We start from the raw sequence: 20277 nt of genomic DNA, 5'->3' as shown, positions 1-20277 counted from the left end.
TTGCATTTCCTGTGACAACTTCATAATAAAAGTTGATTCATATTTACCGGTTAAATGCTTTTAATCTGAGACTGCAGCAGTGGGAAATTTCCTGGTTTGCATTAGCAAAGAAACTTAATGCAGCCTTTTTTTTTCATAAATGTCACCGCTGACACACACTTCATAAAAGTGCACATGTATACATAATGCAATACTTTGATCAGTGGGCCAAAGTCTCAGTCAACGTTGTGTTAAATCATTTGTGGACAGATAGTGACTTAACATTTATTTAAATCAAAATGTTTAAGATCACTTTAAACTCATGAAATGTAATATAAAATGCAGGTGTCTGTTAAAGTTTTTTGTACATTTTAGTCAAAATTACCTTTGATGATTTTTGAGGGCCAAAAACCATCCCTTGTTCGGCTGCCACAGTCGGCTTCTGTTTCTGCTCCGGCTGGCTTTTTCCCTCCTGTTTGGTTCCTGTATGTTTTGCATTTGTCTCCACGTTGGCATTCTGGTCCAGCACAGGTTGTTTGGCCGTGTCTTCGGAGACTGGAGTCGGAGTGTCAGCTGGTGTTGTCTCAAGTATCTGACCCTGAGTTGATTTTGGTGCATTGCTCTCTCCCTCATCAGAGTTACCTGGATCATCCTCAGGCTGCGTCTCAGTTTTTGCTTCTTCTGTGACAGCAGCCTTTTCACTCTGAACGACCTGCGTGTCTTCAGGTGGAGCAGCAGGACTGTTAACTGCTAAGGACCCAGACTGGTTCTTTAGTGAGGAGGGTTCATCTTGGAGTGAGTCTGGTGTTTCATCCATTGCATAATCTGAACTTTCACTGTCAGAGGAGTCTTTTTCTCCCTGCGTACTCTTCCTCTGTTTGTCTGCGAGGGACACATGGGACGGCTCTTGGTCTGATGACAAGCTGCCATCTTTCTTCTTTTTGTTCCTCTTCCTCTTTTTTTTCTATAATGACCAGAATAAAGATCAGTTTAATGAGAAGTGCTGCAAAAATGAAACCATGCCACAGTCTAAATATAGTCAACATATTCTCAGTATATTGAAAGATTAGCATTTTATATTTTTTTCATTTTAATTTCTTAAGAACTGAACTACTTCTACACACTATTTCACAGTATGTAAGTACATGATAATTAGCATAGAGTTAGAAGAATTGTTAACTTGAAGCATGTGTTTGTGACTTTTGTTTTCAATGGACGTGTACCACTCGATTTCTGCTGAATCTCACAGGACATGTTAACTATAGGTAGAGACAACTCTCCGTGTATAGGTGTGACGGCTCCAGAGTCCTGTTGCCTCGCAACTGTGTGTTTGCTTACATTTATGTGATATGCAGGTCATTGGCTGGGTGGAGCTGAGATCTGATTGCCCAAACTGGGAACACCTGGCCCATGGTGTTCAGCTACTAATGTTGTAATACATTGAAAGTCGGATGTCAATAATTTTGAGTCTGAATTCCCGACAATCTAAATGCGTCCCGGCGCATCTGCAGAGGATCTACATGAATAAACACAGCACCACTGACGAAGAGAAAAGGTGTACGCAATACTTTAACTGTCCCTCTTGTTTTTGCTCAATAAAACAACGTACAAAAGTTCAAATTTGTGTAAACGGTTGCAGAGCATAATAGTGTGAACCACCACAGGCAGCAGCATGAAGTTGTGTGCGTTCGATATGTGTGTACAGAGACAAAGTGTATCCATGCACGCAAAGACTTTTATCAAACAAAAATCAACTTGTAGCGACAACATTGTTACAGTACGTTTCACAACACGATATGAAACACTAATAAAGTAAAACTTTATGAAAATGTCATTCTGCTCATTGTTCACTGTTCTCGCCGCCATGTTGCTGCGACATCAGGTTTGTTGATGCCGGCAAAGTCAGGACCGAGTTTCAGGCCTGGAATTGCGACTGTAATGACAGTTCCACTGTATTTTTACGTGTCAGAGGTTGTTTTTTTCCGCGTTCTGAGTACAGCGGATTGCAGGGTTAGGTCGCCTTTCCAGATGCCAGTGTGCTGCTGGTCCTTTACCAAGCTGATTATTATCTCTGCTGAGTTGCTATCTTTTGTTTTACGCTGACAACACGCACCTCACATTGATCACTGCACCTTACTGCGATCATCACGGTTACCCTCATTTGTAACTTCACTAAATTTCTGTTCATTATTGCAGTTTTTGGCATGCACATTAAGAAAATAATAAAAGGGATGATTGCAATCTGACATAACTCTGGCATAAGAAATTTCAGCATGTTAAAACAACTTATTTGAAACTTCTGTTTAAAGTACCTTTATACGTGTTTGAGAATCATAAAGTTATTGTAGACCAAAGGCAGCTGCACTTAGACTTAAATGAAGAGAGATAAAACTGAAAAGCAGAGCCACAGAGTTACACTCACCTTTTTCTTTGGGTTGATGACGCTTTCATCATTCGGTCGTTTGGGGGATTTATTGGAGTCTTTGCTGTCAGGTGGGTGATTTTTCTGTGAAGCGGATTTCTCAGCCAAACCTTCCGATTCTGCTACCAAGGATTTGGGCTGATCTCCAGTCTCTGAAACAAAAATATGTGGTGTAAAAATCAGATTTGTCTCTAAGACAAAGACAAGCACTGTGATTATTAGAATGAATGACAGCTCCACAGCGCTATCAGCTGTGGGAGTTATCAGCAGGAAGTGTATTGCCAAAGACTAATTTGCATTGCAACCAAATCCAAATTACATAGCAGGTGAAATATTCAAAGGATGCACGAACACCTTTCAAATAACATATGCATACAATCAAATAATTTCCTTTTTTTACCTTTACTTACATTGTTATTACTTATAATAATAAATGTGTGATGCCTTGATACTGTGACAATCTCATACCACATGGCTTAAATCTCCCCATTTGTTTTTTATAGGTCACGTTATTGGCCTTACTCTCAAATGTAATCTTACTCAGTGTGTAAAGATGCCACTTGTTAAAAAACAACCTGTCTTGCTGTCTGCAAATGTGTGCACAGATAATGCTGCCATCTTGAGGTACAGTAAGAGAATAACACTAACGTCCAACTCCTCTTGTTTTACTATTTTTATGTCCATCACCTTCTAATTTGGCTTTAATAAGTGCCGCGTAAGTGATGTACTGTAGGTTCATGTTATGACAATACACAGAAAAAGGTTTTGAAAAGTTTACCCCACTTTTCATAATTCTTACTTTACATACCAGTAGTTACATTTGTCAGTTAGGGAGAAAGTGAAAGTGTAATTATGTTTTATGTTTGACGCACAGCCATAGCAGTTTTGTGGCAGTGATAGGGTTCAGAGGGTAAAAAATTGATACAGAACAACATCCTGATATTTTGTGTGGCAAGGTTGTATTAATACATGGATTCCAAGTATTGATTATCTTTTTTTAATTTTATAACTAATAAATATTAGTATAGGTGAGATACTTCATTTTAAAACGTCTTATTGCAATTGCAAGTGACTATTCTGATAGGGTTTGAGGTTTCACTTCCTCCATGGCTGCCCCCCCAACTGTCACTGACAACTATGAAAGTGAACTAAATCTAGCAAGCAAAATCTTTATAGGTGTGGGTCCCTGAAGAGAAATCGTTTCAAATGGGGGCCCTTGACCTAATGTTTATCAATTCATGGCTCCTTTACACATAAAAAATTAACAACCACTGCTACTGTGTATGGCACAGTTTTAATCAATGTTTATGTACAGTATACCTCATATCCTTTTAAATGACCTTCTTAATGCTGTACTGACAACAACATGGTCGCTCTTTTATGCATTATGTGTGCCTCATTCATTAAAATCCTGTAAGTAAATATGTAATATATGATAATGGAACTTCAAATTGAATCTACTTACCCTGTGTGTTTGCAGGTTGGACACACAGACTCTGGCCACACTTGCTGCAGAAATTGGCTTCTCTCTCCACAGCATTATGGCTACAACGGGGACACTTCATCTTCAGACTTCAGTGATCTCTGCAAAGAAAGAAACAAGGTTGAACTGTAATGCGCCTTAAGGTCCCACCCTGCAGAAGATTCCTTTCACTTTCAATTCTGCCACTCATGAGGCCTCGTGAGAGTGTTCAGCTGTGCAAAACAACCGCCCGGAAAAACTTTGTTTCTTCTATTGACATGGACTTTGAACAGCCTTACCCAACAAAACTGACCTAATAACATTGCATCAAATGGAAATAAGCATTCAGCAGTGAACCACTGCAGGCCCGCCTTCAGTCCCGCAAACTACCAGCCAATAATACTTTCACCTCAGCCAAAGAAAAGCAAAACTAACGAGGTTACACTCCGCATCAGAATACACCAAGTTCATCAAAAAACACCACCCCCAGAGGCCAAAACGGATCAAAAGTCATTCAAACAATAAGAAATCATCTTCTGTAAAATAAACTTGCTTATCCATGAAATATTTAACACATATTTTGGTACAAAATAATAACTTTTCTCGGGTGCAGAGGGCAGATAGGCTCGGCAGTGTATTTGATAAGACAGGATGTCTTCATATCTATTTGATACTTCTAGGTCTGCAGTTAGTGTTAACAAGCTGAAACAGTTGTAAAAGAATATTGCGAAACAAACATACTGTACATCATCCTGGCCTTACTTTTTTTTTTACATGAGTTAAGATTTTTTTACAAAAATTAAACTATAATAAAATATTTTTTAAAAATAAGAACTTAAATATTATTATGATATTTGTTGAAAATCACTTGAGAAAATTAGGGAAAAGGGATTTTGTGACACTTGTGCTTGTCCATTACTGAATGTATGCTTCATTTTCTGTTTTGGGAAAAATCAACTGAAAATCCCTGCTGTTTCTTTATTCTAAGCCCTGTGGACTTCTGGTTACACCCTGAGACAATAAATAGCTTGATGTTTAAATGTCTGTTGCATACTTTTTAAAACTGTATTGCAACCACAACTGTGGTACTTTGTTAAAGGTAAAAGTCCTGCATTAAAAATGTTACTTATGTATACTTGGGAAAATGTCCTTTAAATATGATAAGTTAAAGTACCCCATGCAGAAAAATCTAAAATTAATAATTAGTTTAAAATGTTTTATATGTTCATCAAAATAGATGCCAATTAATTTTCTGTCAATCGGTCTGTCAGTTTTCTGTCAAACTGACACTTAAATAAACTGTTGGGTGCTTTAATTTCTACCATGCCATCATATTTTATTAATTCTATGTCTTCCCTGTAAAAAAACAGATTTGTTAGGCTGACTATACTTTTAGCTATGAGATAATGTAATGAAGTATAAGATTTCCCTCTGAAATAAAGTGGACTAAAAATATAAGGCAGCATAATAAAAAAAAAGTAAACACTCGAGTAAAGTACAAGTACCTAAAATGTGTATGAAGTACAGCATTAGAGTAAATGTGCTCATTTACATGCCACTGTACCACTGTACTTAATTATATATGGTGGCTTTTAGTTGTGCATTTTTAAATCTAACACACAACACTGTAAAAAGAAACAAAATGTAAATCATTTTTGACCTGATGTGAATTTTAAACTTGCAGAGAAAAAGAGGCAGGGACTGTACTCAGATTCGCAGATCAGAAGGTGGGACATTTTTAAGTGTTCATTAATGCACATCACCGGCACTGCTGCTGGTCATGCGGCACATCCACACCATAAAGTTGCACTCAAACCTGTATAAATGTGAATTTCAATGTAAATATCAACATATATCTTTCACTCCAACCATTCTTGTATAACACTTTAATTCCATGGTTCTGTTTCTTGCACTGTTACACTGCTACTTGTGTTACTTGTTTTGTTTTGCACTGCTAGACTCGTACTTTTTATATTTTATATTTGTATCTTCTATTTTATCTGGGTTTTTTTTCTATATTTATGTTGCACCAACCCACCAGAACAAATTCCTCGTATTGTGTTAACTATACCTGGCAATAAACCTTTTTCTGATTCTGATTCTGAAGTATCGAGTGATTCCTCCTGTTTCAGAAAAGATCTTTGGCTCCACAGTTCAGCAAGTAAAACACGTTACGTCACTTCCTGTTTATTATTTCATCCTTTAACCCTTCTCAAAAGCAGCTAAACTGAGAATGCTAACTACAAAAACACAGCTGCTGTTATTTCTGCACCGTCACGACACATTTATCACTGCAGTAACAGCTCTCACACTGAAGGTCCATGCTTTATTTTGACAACGTGTTAACTGACTAGCTTAACGCGCTCGAGCTGCGTAACCGTGCCTCACAGTCACGTTAGCTAACACTGGCCGGGTCTGTTTGCTCCGTGACTTCCAGAAAAACAATAACAATGCAGGTGCATGCACAGGTGTCAACTAAAATGACATCGCATTTAAACCCAGCAAGAGACAGACTTACTCCGATGTGTCCCGTGATAGCGATGTATGATAGCCACTGCAGCTAATAGGATTAGTTTATTCATTTGTCATAACGTATGACGTTATCACCTTAATTTCTATAAAACGGCAACAAACATGTTAACATTCATACCTGTAATAACTGCAGCGCGAGCTTTTCTTCTTCTTTGCCAAATGACAAGTCCCGAAGTCATCTCTGCTGAAACTACCGATGTGCCGGCTGAGAGGAGCCGATGTCATCTCATTTCCGCATGTCTTGTAAAGTTTCGTTTTTTTAGAAATGGGCGTAAACTAATAACGTTACCTTTCTTACTGACTGTTTAAATAGATATTTATGGACTGCGGATGACGGAGCAAGTTTCCAAGCACAAGTGTGGGAAAATAACTAATAAGTTTCGATTTACTGTAACCAAGTAGTTTTAGTAACCTTTTCTGATAACGCTCTAATAAATCGTTTGGATTTAGGCTATGACACAGTGATTTATAAGTACTTTGTTACAAAAGAACAGAATAGCTATATTACATAAAACTGAAAAGCATTGCTGGCTGGTGGACAGACGGTCCATCAGGTGATTTAGGGACTGTTCTTAACTTGAGGAAGGTGGTGGCTTGGATGTGACTTTTTCTTCCTTTTTTTTCATGATCCTCCCTAAAACTACAAATATTTTCCTTGAACCTTCCTGAGTGATTGGCGGAAAATGCATGACCCTACCTTCAACATTAGTTAGTTATTAGATTTTTTTTAAAACATTGATATTTGAAAATGAAAAGGTTGAAGAGGACATCCTGGAATTTTTACTCTTGCTTTCACTCTTGTCATGCAAGCTGATTAAGCTGGTGTAAAGTGTTTGTTTTTGGCCAAGCTTTAAATGAGACAGCTGATTTTGATTTGAAATATCACTATTTTAACCTCAATTATTTTATTTTTTTTCTGAAGTGTTTGTCACGTGATGTGTCAAAGGGCGCTTAGATATTTGAAAAACTAACAATAATTTCTGTTTTTACAGTTTCTGACTATGACAGATTGTGTCATTTAGGCCTTCCAAACCTGTGGGCTTGATTTCTTTGACAAGAAAGTAGTAAAATAAAACCAAAATACAACCATTTAAATTTATACGCCCCTCCCCTAAACCAAAATATAAAAAAAAAACATAAGTCTCTCCCAAGTACTTAAAAAAATACTTAACATGCTTCCCCTGTTTTGCACCACCCCCTCACAAACAGCAAAAAGTTACAAAGTAAACCCATTAAAAACCTGATTGTTCCACACACACAAATAAGATATATTTTAATGGGGAATTTCTACTCTAAATGCACTCATAAATCATTATAAGAAAAAAAAGTAGGTTGACAAGGATATTTATGGGTTTTTATTTTCCTGGATGGATGAAGAATCTTAACACTGAAATCCCCTATCAGTGAAAATTACAATAAATGGGACAATTTTTCCGCAGAAAATGTGAGATTATTTACTGTTCATAAATGTTTAACTCATATCAATCTCTTAAGTGATGCTTTAATACAAATTGTTCACAGAAATCCCATCAAATACGTCATCAAAGTTATATCCATTGGAATGGACATGGGATCTGGGAAGATTTTCTTTTTGTATTTTTATAGATTAAAAATTAATATTTTTATAGAGTATTTCTTTCTGTTTCCAACAGACAAGTTTTAGTTAGTGCCGGTGATGTGCATTTTAGTTTAGAAACACAGTACTTCATTGGTTTCCAGTTCTGTAGCTCATGTGTACTTCTTAGAAAAAGTTGTTATTTTTAATATTTGTTTTGCTGTAATAAAAATGATATTTTGGGATTTTTTTAAATGTTGGTGCTTTATCTACCTTTGACATAAACGAGGATTATTAGTTGGCTACAAGTAAGTAATAATCAAGTAATAATAATTTAGTTTTGTTTTTACCTAACCATGCGTGCAGAAATGAACTCAGTGTACTGCAGTCACTGGTTGCATTTAAACGATCAAGTATTCAGGCCCTCAGAGAAACGTGGCTGCATTTACTTTCACTTTACTTTGACTTTGAGTAAGGACACACTGAGTTGATTGTTGCCAAATAAAAATATTACTGCAGAGGTAATGGAAATCCCTCCATGATGTGTATAAGTGTGTGAATATGAAATAAGACACCTTTCATCACAACAAAATGTCCATAAAGTAGCAGCACTTGACCAGTACCTATAACTTTATTGTACAAGAACAGTGCATGGGTTTTTTAGTTGGGCAAAGTCAAGCTTGTTTCGGTCATTTTAACGCTACACGTGGATTCAGGCTGAACTATGGCTGAAAGCAGTAGACAGAGAACTGGTCCTTAGCCATGTCTGTAGCACTTGCATGATGCTGTCTCTAGAAATGTGCAGCCAAAAAATACAGTGCTGTGCTGCTTTCTGTGACAGAAGGGATCTATGCTCTCCTGTTCCTGTAAATTCTCAGGAAAGAAAAACACGTTCAACCTGCAGGTGTTTATGGTAACACTGAGCGTCCTGTGATGCCTGCAGGATTGACCTTTTATCCTGTTATGAGCTGTTCCTCTCTATAGCTCTCACATGACACCCACTTCTCCATTGAGGAGAGTTGTTTTGCATGGAGATTCAACATTAACTTGTTTTAGGATGCCATACTCATAAATTGTCAACAGAGGGCAGAATATTCTGGAGGTTTGAGTAAGAATGATCCATGGAGCGTAGGGACTATGCAAGTTTTGGTTTTGTTTTTTTTTCTCAAAATTTTCCAAATGTCTTGCACCAAACGATTTAAAATGTGGATGCTGTGCTTTAAAAAAAAAAAAAAAAAAAAAGCTATCCAAGTTAATTTGCTGAAACACCAATTGTGTGTTTCAGCTTTTTTTTGTGTAGGTGCATTACCATGAAAACTTGGACTACCCTCTCAAGTTAGGAGTGCATTACATTTAGGCTGTCACATTCAGAGATTTTGGAATCTGTTTTCAACATGTAATTTTCATTTTAAAAAAAGAAAGTAAAAGAAAAGAAAAGAGTTATGTGGCCCAAAAGCATAATAATTTCGTAAAGCTCATCAGAAAACCTGCACACACAAGTTAAACATAAAACTGCAGCTGGATATTACTGAAATGACAACAAGAAGAGCAGTTTGGAGGGTGTTACCGTCTCAGATATAAGAAGCATGTCAAAGTCAGTTTTTTTTGGCCACTGGGCTGCAAATACAAGCTAACTTTAAATGTGAAGTGTATTATTTCATCCACATCCATCACTGAAGCCCTGGAGAAAAAACAGAGAAATGTTAAAAGTCTTCAAAACAGAATCAGACAGAAAGATGACTAAACCTTTAAGAGTCATAGGTTGACTTGTTTCACATTCACTTTTAGTGCAGTTTTCCCCTGAAATTCCCTTTATCGTTCCACTTTACAGTGCCTTTGTTTTGTTTTCATTTGATTATAAGTTTGTACCTCATATATACGTTGTGCAGTTAATTCAATATATTTCCGTCTTTTACAGCCTGTTGAATACATTGCAATTTGTCATTTAGTAAGCTCAGACAATAAAGACTACAGAAAGCAAATTAACTTCCACAGTGCCAGAACCACACCACAATAGCATCTGTAATTTATAAAATACTGAGCACCAGAGAGCAACCTAGCAGCCAGTGAGTGCATGCATGTTCATGCAGCTCAAACAGTTAAGTCAATTAGAGAATTAATTGGCGACTCTTTTGCTTAAGTCATTTTTAATGCATAAAACATTTCGTGGTTCCAGATCTATTTATGAGGATTTGCTGTTTCTTTTAATTTATTAAATTCATTTAAACCATTTTGCATGTGTACTTTTACTTTTAATACTTAAATACATCTTCCTGAAATCACATCTATTTTCACTGTATTTAACAGTAGGCCTACATCAGTTTAGTTTACTTCAGTTATTCTTTAAACATTACGTAGTGAAGACTTTGATGCATGACTCAATATGCATCTCATTGCATCAATTAAAAGACACACAACTGAACAGCTGTGAGCAAATTTGTTTTACCGTTTCCCTTTACAATGTTTTTGTTACGCTCTCATTTGCCCAGTATAAACCTCTTTGTATCTCACATGATTATTTCTTTTGCATATTTCCAGCTATTACAACATGTTCAACTTATTGTAACTGTTAGTAGTTTTACAGTTGGGAACATAAATTTAAACACTTGAGAAGCTCAGGGACTAAAGAATGCAGAAATATTTTGGTGTGAAAACACAAAACGGGAGTTTTGTGATTTATAAAACACTAAGCACCAGGAAGCAACTTAACTGGCAGTTTGTGCATGCACATCAACACACGTTTGACCCAGAGGCACAGTTAAAGAAGTACATTAACATGCCTTAAATAACACAAATCACTTTGTTTGCCTTTGATGAAACCATGAGGTACGTTTCATCATTTTACATTAGTTTTGGTTGCTGGCAGACATCACCCTCCTGTAACACTGAGCATCACATTTCAGACTCAAGTCATTCCTTTGTATTGAATTGGGAATAAGGCACACTCTACACTGACAAAGTTTACGAGTTCTCATACACACACACACACACACACACACACACACACACACCAAAATCACTGCAATAAATAAAAACACATATTCCCTGAGCAGCAGGTTTAGCTAAATTTCCCATCAGACTACATTTTGATGCCAAGATGTGCATCACCTTCACAGACTCAGCTAACATAACAATATGAGCGGGGAGTCTGATGGCAGACTTAATGTTAAATCTTTTAGAAGCCCAAATTTACCACTAGATTTCTTTAAAAACTTTATGTTCATTTCTGTCTAATAGAGACATCTCTTGTGCACAAAATTTCAAATAAAATTCTGTCAAACTTTTTGGTTCGTGACTTTTGATGGTCTTTTCCTTTAGGGTTAGACGTGTTAGTGTTAAGGGGAAGACGAGTCCCAATTTGTCTTTTCTTGTTGTCTGGGTTATAACAATTATCTTTATCATCAAAAACCACTTGGTCAATGATTTTAGCACCAGACACCAACACAAAAAGGCACCATTCGCAGCAGTATGATACGCCACCAGACAGTGTCAGCTTGAAACAATGCAGGTAACAATGTAATACAAGGAGGAATGTCCCTGTAAGGTGGGTGGGTCGAGCAAAACTACAGTTTTACACAGTTTTCACAAGTTCGTATCCTGTGGAAAACAAAAACTCAGTGTTGGTTTAACATATTATTGAAATAAGGAGCGGTGAGACCCAATTGCAGCACAACAGAACAGGAAAGTAGTTGATAATGACATTTTTTTAGTCTTTTCGCAGGTTGAATGGAGCAAAGGTGAGTATAATCAGGTTGCAGGTAAGTAGGGACACTTCAATTTGGGGTGGAGCAGAGTTCAAGGGTCGAGCAGAGTTCATAGAGGGACTGGGATGAACTCATGTTCACAGGCGATAGTTCAGAGTTCGAGTGGGGAAATTATGAATGTGGAGCAAACTGGCAGGTGAATGTATGAGGTAAGTTTCAGAAATACTTACAGCAAGGAGCCTGTGGGAAAAGCGGGGACTCCAGAGAGGGGTGGGCAGCTCTCGTGGTCAAGGAGGAAGCAGAGTTGGCGTCAGGCAGGCAGGAAGTGGAACAGACGAATCCAGTAGGAGCAGGCAGCGGGATCAGCAAGGACAGGCAGGGAATCGATGTACCATCACAACAATAAACACCAGCAGCACTCACACGGAGGAGATGTTTCGCTCAGCGGGAGGCTCTGAAGACGGACAGATGATCTCTCTCAACTGAGCTGAAGCAGTAGAACAGCAGTAGCAGCAGATTTTAGAGCCAGGCAACGCAGTTACTCTCCGCCGACTGTTAAAGCGTGGCTCTCAGCTGATCGAACAGCTGATTGGTTCAGATGCTGACTCACCAATATGACGTGTCAGATAAACTTTTTATTTTGGTTGAATTTCAGAGATTTAGACTTCATTTGTCTTATTTGAAGGTTTTTCTGTTAACAGGGTACATGTTGTGACTTATGATGATGTTTTGCCGTCACAAAGACTAAATACATTAATTATAAACTACACAGAGTCTATTGTATAGTATTTTGATTATTTTGAAGAAAGGAGGATTAAAACAGCAGAACTTGTGGTCAGTAGTCTACGTGGGATGTGAGGATTCTTAAAATAACATGTGTACAGATGTGAAGCCCTGACTATAGGCTGTCTGACTGACCTGCACTGAGAGCTGTTATGACAGTTTTGATTTACTGATGTAGTTTGAGGGTGACAGAATCACTCAGCGGATTTAAATACAGCAGCAAAATGATATACTGCTGATATACATTAGAATTTGTGTAAATAAAGGCTGAACCATGAACAGAAATCACAGATCGCCTATATAATATTTGAAAAGTTTACAACATTGTCCATCAATACAATAACTGGAGACTGTAAACAGACTGATAAATGATATGATAAGATCTGAATATGATAAGATATGATAAGATCTGAATCCAATCTAACAGGATGTGGGTGCTTCTGTGACTTCCTGTACAGACCGAAGGCTGCTGGAAAAATGAGAAATATGTCCGACTTGATCGCAGCTTTTTGTCACTGTCTCCTGCTGACCTGCTCTGTCTGTCCAGGCGAGACGCAGCTCAGCTTGAATTAGCCCATTGTCTTACGCAGTCGTCACTTACTTGATGTATTTACGTCTTTTTATGTTGCTACGAATCCAACTTACTTATTTAAACCCAAGACATGATCTTTTCACCGAACCTAACCCAGTAGTTTTGTTGCCTAAACCTGACTGCTACCGTTTCACAACATTTTGCAATGTATTTCTGCTGTGTGTCACACTGAGACACTAAAAGGTACCCTGTGTGTTGCTATGACACACTGGGGGGCACGACAAAGCATTAGTGCTTGTAAACGTGGGAATGAGAATAAGTTGAGACCATATAACTACCATATGACTCACTTTAGGACCACTTTAGTTATGTCACTTTAAATGCTATCCTCTGGGATTTTTTGTCATGATACTCCGTTGAGCTTTTAAATTCCTAATAAAAATCAAATCAAATCATAAATACTACTGCAATCGGCATATATTTGTTGCCAGATTAGGTAGGCTCAATATATGAAAGGTTCAGCGGTTGGTTCCTGAAAAAGAGAACGGAAATATTTGCACTTAAACTATCTTAGGCAAATAATCATTTATGAAATATGTAAGTCTTCCAGAGCTTTACCTTCACAGTGTGATGTAAATCACATTTTCATCAGTCTGGGAGTCTGTTCGGTGCCTCCTGCAGGTGATACAGTTCATACAGATACTTCAGTTTAAGTGCCTCAAAAACAATGGATGGTGTTAAGTGTAAAAAAGATCTCACATGTTTGACTGTCTTTCGTTGTTGAAGTGTACACTTGTATAGATGACTTCTGTTGTTCCTCGCTCACACTGAATCCTCTCTTGTGATTGGTTGTCACAGTTGAGCCAGTTGACGTAGTCTGAATCCTGCATACAATCGTGAAGAAATAACACAAGATTAACAACATCCTCCTCTCACAACAAATTCTGCCTTTATGTCTTTATTATGAGTTTCTGTTTCGCCCACACAACAAAAACAACAACCTGTTTCCTCTCTCTGATGCCCATCATCAGCAGAAGCTTAAGGATGTGGGTTTGACTTGCCTCTTACATGCTTTAATGTGTTGCAGATAACTTCTGTGCAACTGCCCATATTTCAATATAGACTGGAGTGTACTGTAAGTAACGTAAACCACAAAAAGTTCACCTCTATGCCGTCCTCCTCACAGTCTGTCTTTGGTGTCTTCTCTTTTCCATGGAGTCTTAACAGATAAACAGAAACTTGAGTAAATCTGAGAGCAACCACTGGTACTGAGACCAACATGTTAAACTGCCGAAAGATTTATGTAGATGGGTGCAGTGGTGGAAAGTACCTAAATGCATTTAGTCAAGTATTGTATTCAGAGGGACAGTTTACTCCAAAATCAAAAATCCATTTTTTACTCTTACCAGTAGTTCTATTTATCAGTCTAGATTGTTTTGGTGTGAGGTGCCACATGTTGGAGATATCAGCCATAGATATCTCTGCCTTCTCTCTAATAATGGAACTAGATAGCACTCGGCTTGCGGTGCTCAAAACACCACAACAATACATTTGAAAAACTCGATAGCAATGTCTCTTTCAAGAAATCATGACGCAGTTACTCAAGATAATCCACAAACATTGTTGTGAGCACTTTCATGTAGAATTCATTTTCTTTCAACAAAACCAAACCCACCAACCCCATCACTGTGCAGCAGTAAGCATGTATTTACTGCTAGCTTACTTAGCATCACTGAGCAACTTAACGTTGCAGCTCAGCTGAGGAGGATGCCATTAATGTTTATATCTCGCACTGTCAGGAGCATGAGTCTCTCCTCCATCATGCATGCTTTCTTCTACACAGTGTTTTGGTTGGCAGGTTTAGTTCAATAGCAAAAAAAAAAGTTAACACATGAAACTGCTCACATAAATTCTGTGGATTATTTTGAGTTAACACATGAAACTGCTCACATAAATTCTGTGGATTATTTTGAGTTAACACATGAAACTGCTCACATAAATTCTGTGGATTATTTTGAGTTAACACATGAAACTGCTCACATAAATTCTGTGGATTATTTTGAGTTAACACATGAAACTGCTCACATAAATTCTGTGGATTATTTTGAGTAACCATATCAGGATTTCTGGAAAGAGACACGGCTTGAGCACTACATGCCGAGTGCCGTCTAGTTCCATTATATTGGAGAGAAGGCAGACATCTCTACGGCTGATATCTGCAACACTCGGCAGCTCACACCAGAACATATTGTTAAGTAACAAATAAATAATAATTCACTAGGTTCACTCTTCATAATAAGTCTTTTTTTGATACTTAAAATATTTTTTTCTTGAAATATGTTCTACTGAAATAAAATTTAAATTCGGGACTTTTACTTAGTATTCAGTATTATTGTTTTTACTTAGGTAAAGCTTCTAAATACTTTTTACACCAATGAAGGGGGAACGTCTAAAAGACGCGTTAAATAGAGCTTACCTTCTGACGGCAATAATAATGATCCCCATAAAAGGCACAGCAACAGCAGCAGTCATAAGTACATCTCTTATAAAGGTTTGCCAATATGCTGTGAAACAAAGGCCATGCGTTAAGAGCTGTTTTAATGCCTCTTCTTTTTAAAAAATCCCAAAATATACAACAATAATTACAACAAAAGTGGTAAATTCTAGTATCTCCCATGTTCTGTCATTTGTTTATAAGAGGCCTGTCTCCCTGTTAGACCTCTCTGGGGTCTAATTTGTATCAAACATAAGTAGTATCCCTATAATTACATGTATGTAACATGTGTACTTTACAGTGTATAGTACATGTGTCTGTCTGTAAATTATTTTTTGACAAACAAAAGAAATATATGCACATTCTGTGCAACATGTGATTTATTTTGCGTTCGCTAAACAATAATATTAAATTACTTACGTTTAATCTTTACAGTCACAACAGAAGAGTTTTGACTTCCATGTTTGTTGGCGGCGCTGCAGAAATACTGACCACCATCACCAGGGAAAAACACAGGCTGGTGTCCAACATCCACAATATTATCATTAGCCTTTTTAAACCAAGTATAATTGTCCACTGGGGGGTTTGCATGGCTGCTGCAGACGAGGGTGTTACTGCCAGTGTACACCTCCGTCGATGGTCTGCCAGACACTGACGTGTTCTTAGGGCCATCTGAAAGAAAACTGCTTACTGTCAGAAAAATCATGTTACAAATACTCAAAATGGTTGATTTAATTTTCTTTCAGTAAAGTGTTGATCTTACGTCCAATACTCACATTCAACATCAATATTTATGACTCCTGAAGTTGTTCCTGTGTGTGTTTTAAGCGAACAAGTGTAGTTTCCAGAGCTTTTGGAGGATATGTTGCTTAAATAAAGTACAGCTCCTTCATGGAAGGGTTTTCCATTCTTAAACCAGGTGAAAGCAGATGAAATGTTTCTGCCATCACAGCTGTTTATGCAGGTCAGATTCACAGAGTCGCCTTCCTTTGTTGCTCTGCTCCCATCGGGTTTTGTCATTGAAATGTTCAAATCTAGAGGAACAAAGTGCAGATCAAGTTTCCAACTTAACAGATTGTAGTCCAGAGTACAATTATAAACCATATGAAAAGAAAACTTACCAACAACCTCTAATGAGCCAGCTGGGCCAGTCCAACTGATACCTCTGGAGTCAGTTATGAATCTAAAAGCATATTTTCCTGCATCATTATGCTCCACATGGTGTATTCGTAGAGAACAGTTGTGATGCATGTCACCAATATACTGAAATCTTGTGGCAAATTTTTCGATATTCTTGTCAGAGATGAAGCGACCACTGAAACGTTGAGACCTTACATGACCCCACATTAATCTTTCCACTCTCAGGGTGTCAGGATAGTAAAAAGAACAGAGAATGACAACTGACGAGCCTTTCACTGCACAGATATGTGGCTGCGGATTCACCAATTTCCATTCACTGCAAAGAGCACCTGAAAGAGATGGATTGATTCACACCCTTTAACATTGTCATCATAATAAAACATTAAATTAGATGTAAGTGTTGTACTTACCCGGCAGGAACAGCAGCATCAGTGTCCACGTCAAGTTTTTGGGTTCAAGAAGCATGTTTCCAGTTATATATATCAAGTCAAATGGCCCATCTGTGGCAAAAGAGCTGTAAAAAGCTCTGCAAGGATTGTTGATGGCCTATTCAAAATATGCAGTAAATGAGCATGTTTTCGTTATCTGCTTCTTAATGTACACTCTGCAGACACAGCTTCCTGTGATGGAAAAAAAAGGTCTTGGGTCCCCTGAACAAAGTTTTCTGCCCGGGAAATGAGATCACAAATGAGAAAATCAGCATTCAGTGTCAGTTTCTTCTGTTTGAATGTGTGAGAACCAGTCCCCTTCTTGCAGAAAACGTATGTCCTGTGCACATACCTGACATTATATGTTGCTTTGTTGTGGTCAAAGCAATTGTGTCAGATGCAAAGCACCAATCCAGTTCTTACCGTTATTGTTGAGTGAGTGTTTCCCTTTGATGTTGTGCTTTTTAAATGTATTTTCTATTCCTGATGATGACAAATGACACTGTCCAAATATTTGTTTTAACACAAAGAGAAACAAAAATACTGTGAATTTAGAATGAGTTTGGGACTGTCTGGTTAAAAAAGGTTCAAATATATAGGTAAGAAAAGCACATCACCTAAAAATACAAATCGTGTTTTTGTAACCTTAGAATGAGTTGTTTATCTACATAGGGAGCAGTTCCTCATCATAGGAGATCACCATGTTGCACAGCCATGTTTTTTTAGCTGTTTTTTTCAGTGATTTTAACAGCTGAAATCCCAGGGTCCCTTTGTTTTGAAGAGAAGGAGATCCTTTGCGGATGATTTGGCTCCTGGTAAACACCTGAACATCTGGATCAGAGAAAAAGGTGAAGACACATGGAGTTATCATAGAAAATAGGTGAGCATGCATTGAGAATTGCTGGGCGAGCACACCATCTGCAAAGTGCCAAATAGCATACTAGGAGAAGCTGACAATTTTTTAAATGTTAAACTGCTTTATGCAGTGTTTATACTGGTTTTAATCACCTGGTCCTTTTGTTTTGGAGAGGAAGAGATCTCTGCAGACAATGTGACTCAGAGTAAGAACCTCCCGAGCAATTAACACTGAGGGAAATCTAACTGGGAGAAGTTTCAGCTGGCTGCAAGTTGCAATCCTCACCACTACATGCTGCTAAATCCCCCTAAAACACACACTGTCGCTCTAAGTCATTTGAGCTCAATGCATGAAGATTTCTCAGACTTTCATTGGAATATTTCAGTTATTTTCATACATTTTACGACAGAGTTGGATGCATTTAAGTTTAATATTTTATCTCAAACGTTGAGGATAAACAAACGAAACAAAGCTCACCACAAGGTTTGGATTTCTCTGAGTGTGTGTGTGTGTGTGTGTGTGTGTGTGTGTGTGTGTGTGTGTATTGCTCACTCCGCGGACAGTTGACGAAATAGTGAGGATGATCACGGGGTCCCTATAAAGACTGAAGCCCTGAGCAGAGACAACAACGAGGATCAGTCAGTCAGAGGTGCGCAGGACCAAAGTCTCGGTGCTCGACATGGAGATGCCAGCAAGACTCGTGTTCCCCATCGTGGTGATCTCCGTGCTAGTGGCTTGCAGTCCGACAGAGGCATGGTACAAGCAGATGGCCGGTCCCAGCTACTACTCGGTGGGCAGGGCGTCCGGCTTGCTGTCCGGTATCCGGAGGTCACCGTACGTCAGGAGAGCCGAGCCGGAGCCGTCAGACGGCGAACAGTTGGCGACCAACAGCGTGTTTCCTGAATTCACTCCGCAAACTTTCATCCTGAAGACGATGGTCAGTGGTCACCCATTTTTTATCAAGGCATTATGGGTTGGACGGGATTACCATTACGCACGGGTGTAAAAGTGCATTATCCCACTTATGTGTATGACCCGAATATTACATTTATCTTAAAATCACAGAAGCAATTGACGGTCTTGAGCAGACTGAAAACAAGTGAAATTAAACGTTTTGGAAGTTTTTTTTTTTGTTTGTTTTTTTTTAGCTTTTCACATTTAAGATTTTCAACCATTGTGCTCATTATGGGTCTAGCAAAAGCTCTGGCTGTAGTTTGCAGTGCCATTGCTGCATTTTTTTTCTTACAGTGAAATTTCTCTTAAGAGCATTGTAAGACCAAAAATTTTTTTTTGTTTTCTTTTTTATCCAGAAATCCTCCTTCACTTGACTCATGGCCACTTCAGTCAGGAAGGAGCCATCCAGTCAGCATTAAAACTGAGAGTCAGAGTCAGATTCATAGGAATACTGGTCTTCGTGGTCTTGGGATTTTTACACTGTACTGCATATGAGAAAGTATTCACATCCTTAAGTTGCAAAGCAATCTAAAATTCTATTATAGCATCAAAAACATTAAAAAAAAAGTATTCTATTCACAGATTACTAATTAGATTTTTTTTGCTGCTGGTAGAGGTTGCACTTTAAACTTATTTATATTCTTTTTGTCAGTTTAATCTGTAATGATGCATTTTTAAGTGACTTCATGTTTTGCATATTTAAAATCTCAAAATGAGTGTGCAGTATAAAATGGAAACACTGGAAGTAAATGTACTTATGTGGTCAATAAGCAGTTATAATGCGATAAATCTGTGGAGATGAGGTCCATACACACTCACTATTGATTAAAGGAATTCTCTACAGTAACATTTCTTACTGCAGATATCAAACATTACATTTGTGAACAGAATTTTATTTTTTTCTCATGTAAAGATGTAATTTTTCTGTTTGTCTTTAAACAGCCAATTTGCATCAAAGATATCACACCAGACCTGCAGAGCTGTGAACTCTTCCAGGAAATCAAGGGTTCATTTAAGTGCAAAGCGGACATCTTCCTCACTCTGGACTCTGCAGACTGTGCAGCAGACTGAGTAGTAAAGCCGACAGCTCGGCTGGATGATGAAGCCTCCTTCTTGAAGGCGCTACATTTTTAAAAACTGTACATTTGTCAAATTTCAACACTAATGTAGCACTTACATGGAAGATATGCTACTTTTCATTTGCCATTTCATCAAGATATTTTTTTGATTTTCCGATAAACCTGTCTTAAGACTTAAAGCTGTGAAAGTAATTCATGAATGTACATATTAGATCTGAGTTTTCATTAATAAATTAATCATATTGCAGTCTCTTGTTGAAATTACTGACTTGGAACATTTCAGGGTAATGATTTTTCTTCTCGTCTTGACTGGTAATGAAAACTTCTGCATTTTTTGCAAACATAAATAATCTAAAT

At 37.8% G+C, this 20277-nt stretch overlaps 3 protein-coding genes across 6 annotated transcripts in view; 1 reads left to right on the top strand and 2 right to left on the bottom strand.

Moving 5' to 3' along the window:
• LOC121956176 (E3 ubiquitin-protein ligase rnf213-alpha) overlaps nucleotides 1-6669 on the bottom strand; it is a 38105-nt gene extending 31436 nt beyond the window's left edge. The window contains exons 1-4 of the mRNA XM_088090991.1: nucleotides 6514-6669; nucleotides 3867-3985; nucleotides 2402-2553; nucleotides 365-943 (exon numbers count right to left, since the gene is read on the bottom strand). Coding sequence (XP_087947117.1) covers nucleotides 365-943; nucleotides 2402-2553; nucleotides 3867-3966 — 831 coding nt within the window. The 5' untranslated portion in view covers nucleotides 3967-3985; nucleotides 6514-6669. The remainder of the gene's footprint in view (nucleotides 1-364; nucleotides 944-2401; nucleotides 2554-3866; nucleotides 3986-6513) is intronic.
• Nucleotides 6670-7773: 1104 nt separating this feature from the next.
• Nucleotides 7774-17855, bottom strand: LOC121956053 (B-cell receptor CD22-like). Of its 4 annotated transcripts, XR_006106664.2 has the most exons (10): nucleotides 17014-17854; nucleotides 16585-16932; nucleotides 16240-16497; nucleotides 15884-16135; nucleotides 15446-15533; nucleotides 14134-14188; nucleotides 13729-13853; nucleotides 13588-13644; nucleotides 11885-13501; nucleotides 7774-9631 (listed from the first exon to the last, which is right to left on the bottom strand). XR_006106664.2 is itself a non-coding variant. In XM_088069366.1 (9 exons), exons 1-8 carry the CDS (start codon nucleotides 17066-17068, stop codon nucleotides 13590-13592), a joined length of 1236 nt encoding a protein of 411 aa, XP_087925492.1. In that variant the 5' UTR covers nucleotides 17069-17855; the 3' UTR covers nucleotides 7774-12141; nucleotides 13588-13589. The 4 variants fall into 4 exon arrangements, 3 of the variants coding, with proteins under 3 accessions (XP_087925492.1, XP_042360070.2, XP_042360071.2); XM_088069366.1 differs by having other exon boundaries at nucleotides 7774-12141; nucleotides 17014-17855; XM_042504136.2 differs by having other exon boundaries at nucleotides 7774-13501.
• A 487-nt stretch (nucleotides 17856-18342) lies between these two features.
• On the top strand, nucleotides 18343-20197 carry LOC121957291 (neuropeptide B-like). The gene is made up of 2 exons (XM_042505852.2): nucleotides 18343-18824; nucleotides 19784-20197. Exons 1-2 carry the CDS (start codon nucleotides 18567-18569, stop codon nucleotides 19910-19912), a joined length of 387 nt encoding a protein of 128 aa, XP_042361786.2. The 5' UTR covers nucleotides 18343-18566; the 3' UTR covers nucleotides 19913-20197.
• Nucleotides 20198-20277: the final 80 nt, after the last annotated feature.

This window comes from Plectropomus leopardus, chromosome 18, assembly GCF_026936395.1.
Source record: "Plectropomus leopardus strain MGB_pleo_1.0 chromosome 18, ASM2693639v1, whole genome shotgun sequence".
Classification (NCBI taxonomy): domain Eukaryota; kingdom Metazoa; phylum Chordata; class Actinopteri; order Perciformes; family Serranidae; genus Plectropomus; species Plectropomus leopardus.
Note: the sequence above shows the minus strand (reverse complement) of the source record. Positions and strands in the feature narration are given on the sequence as shown.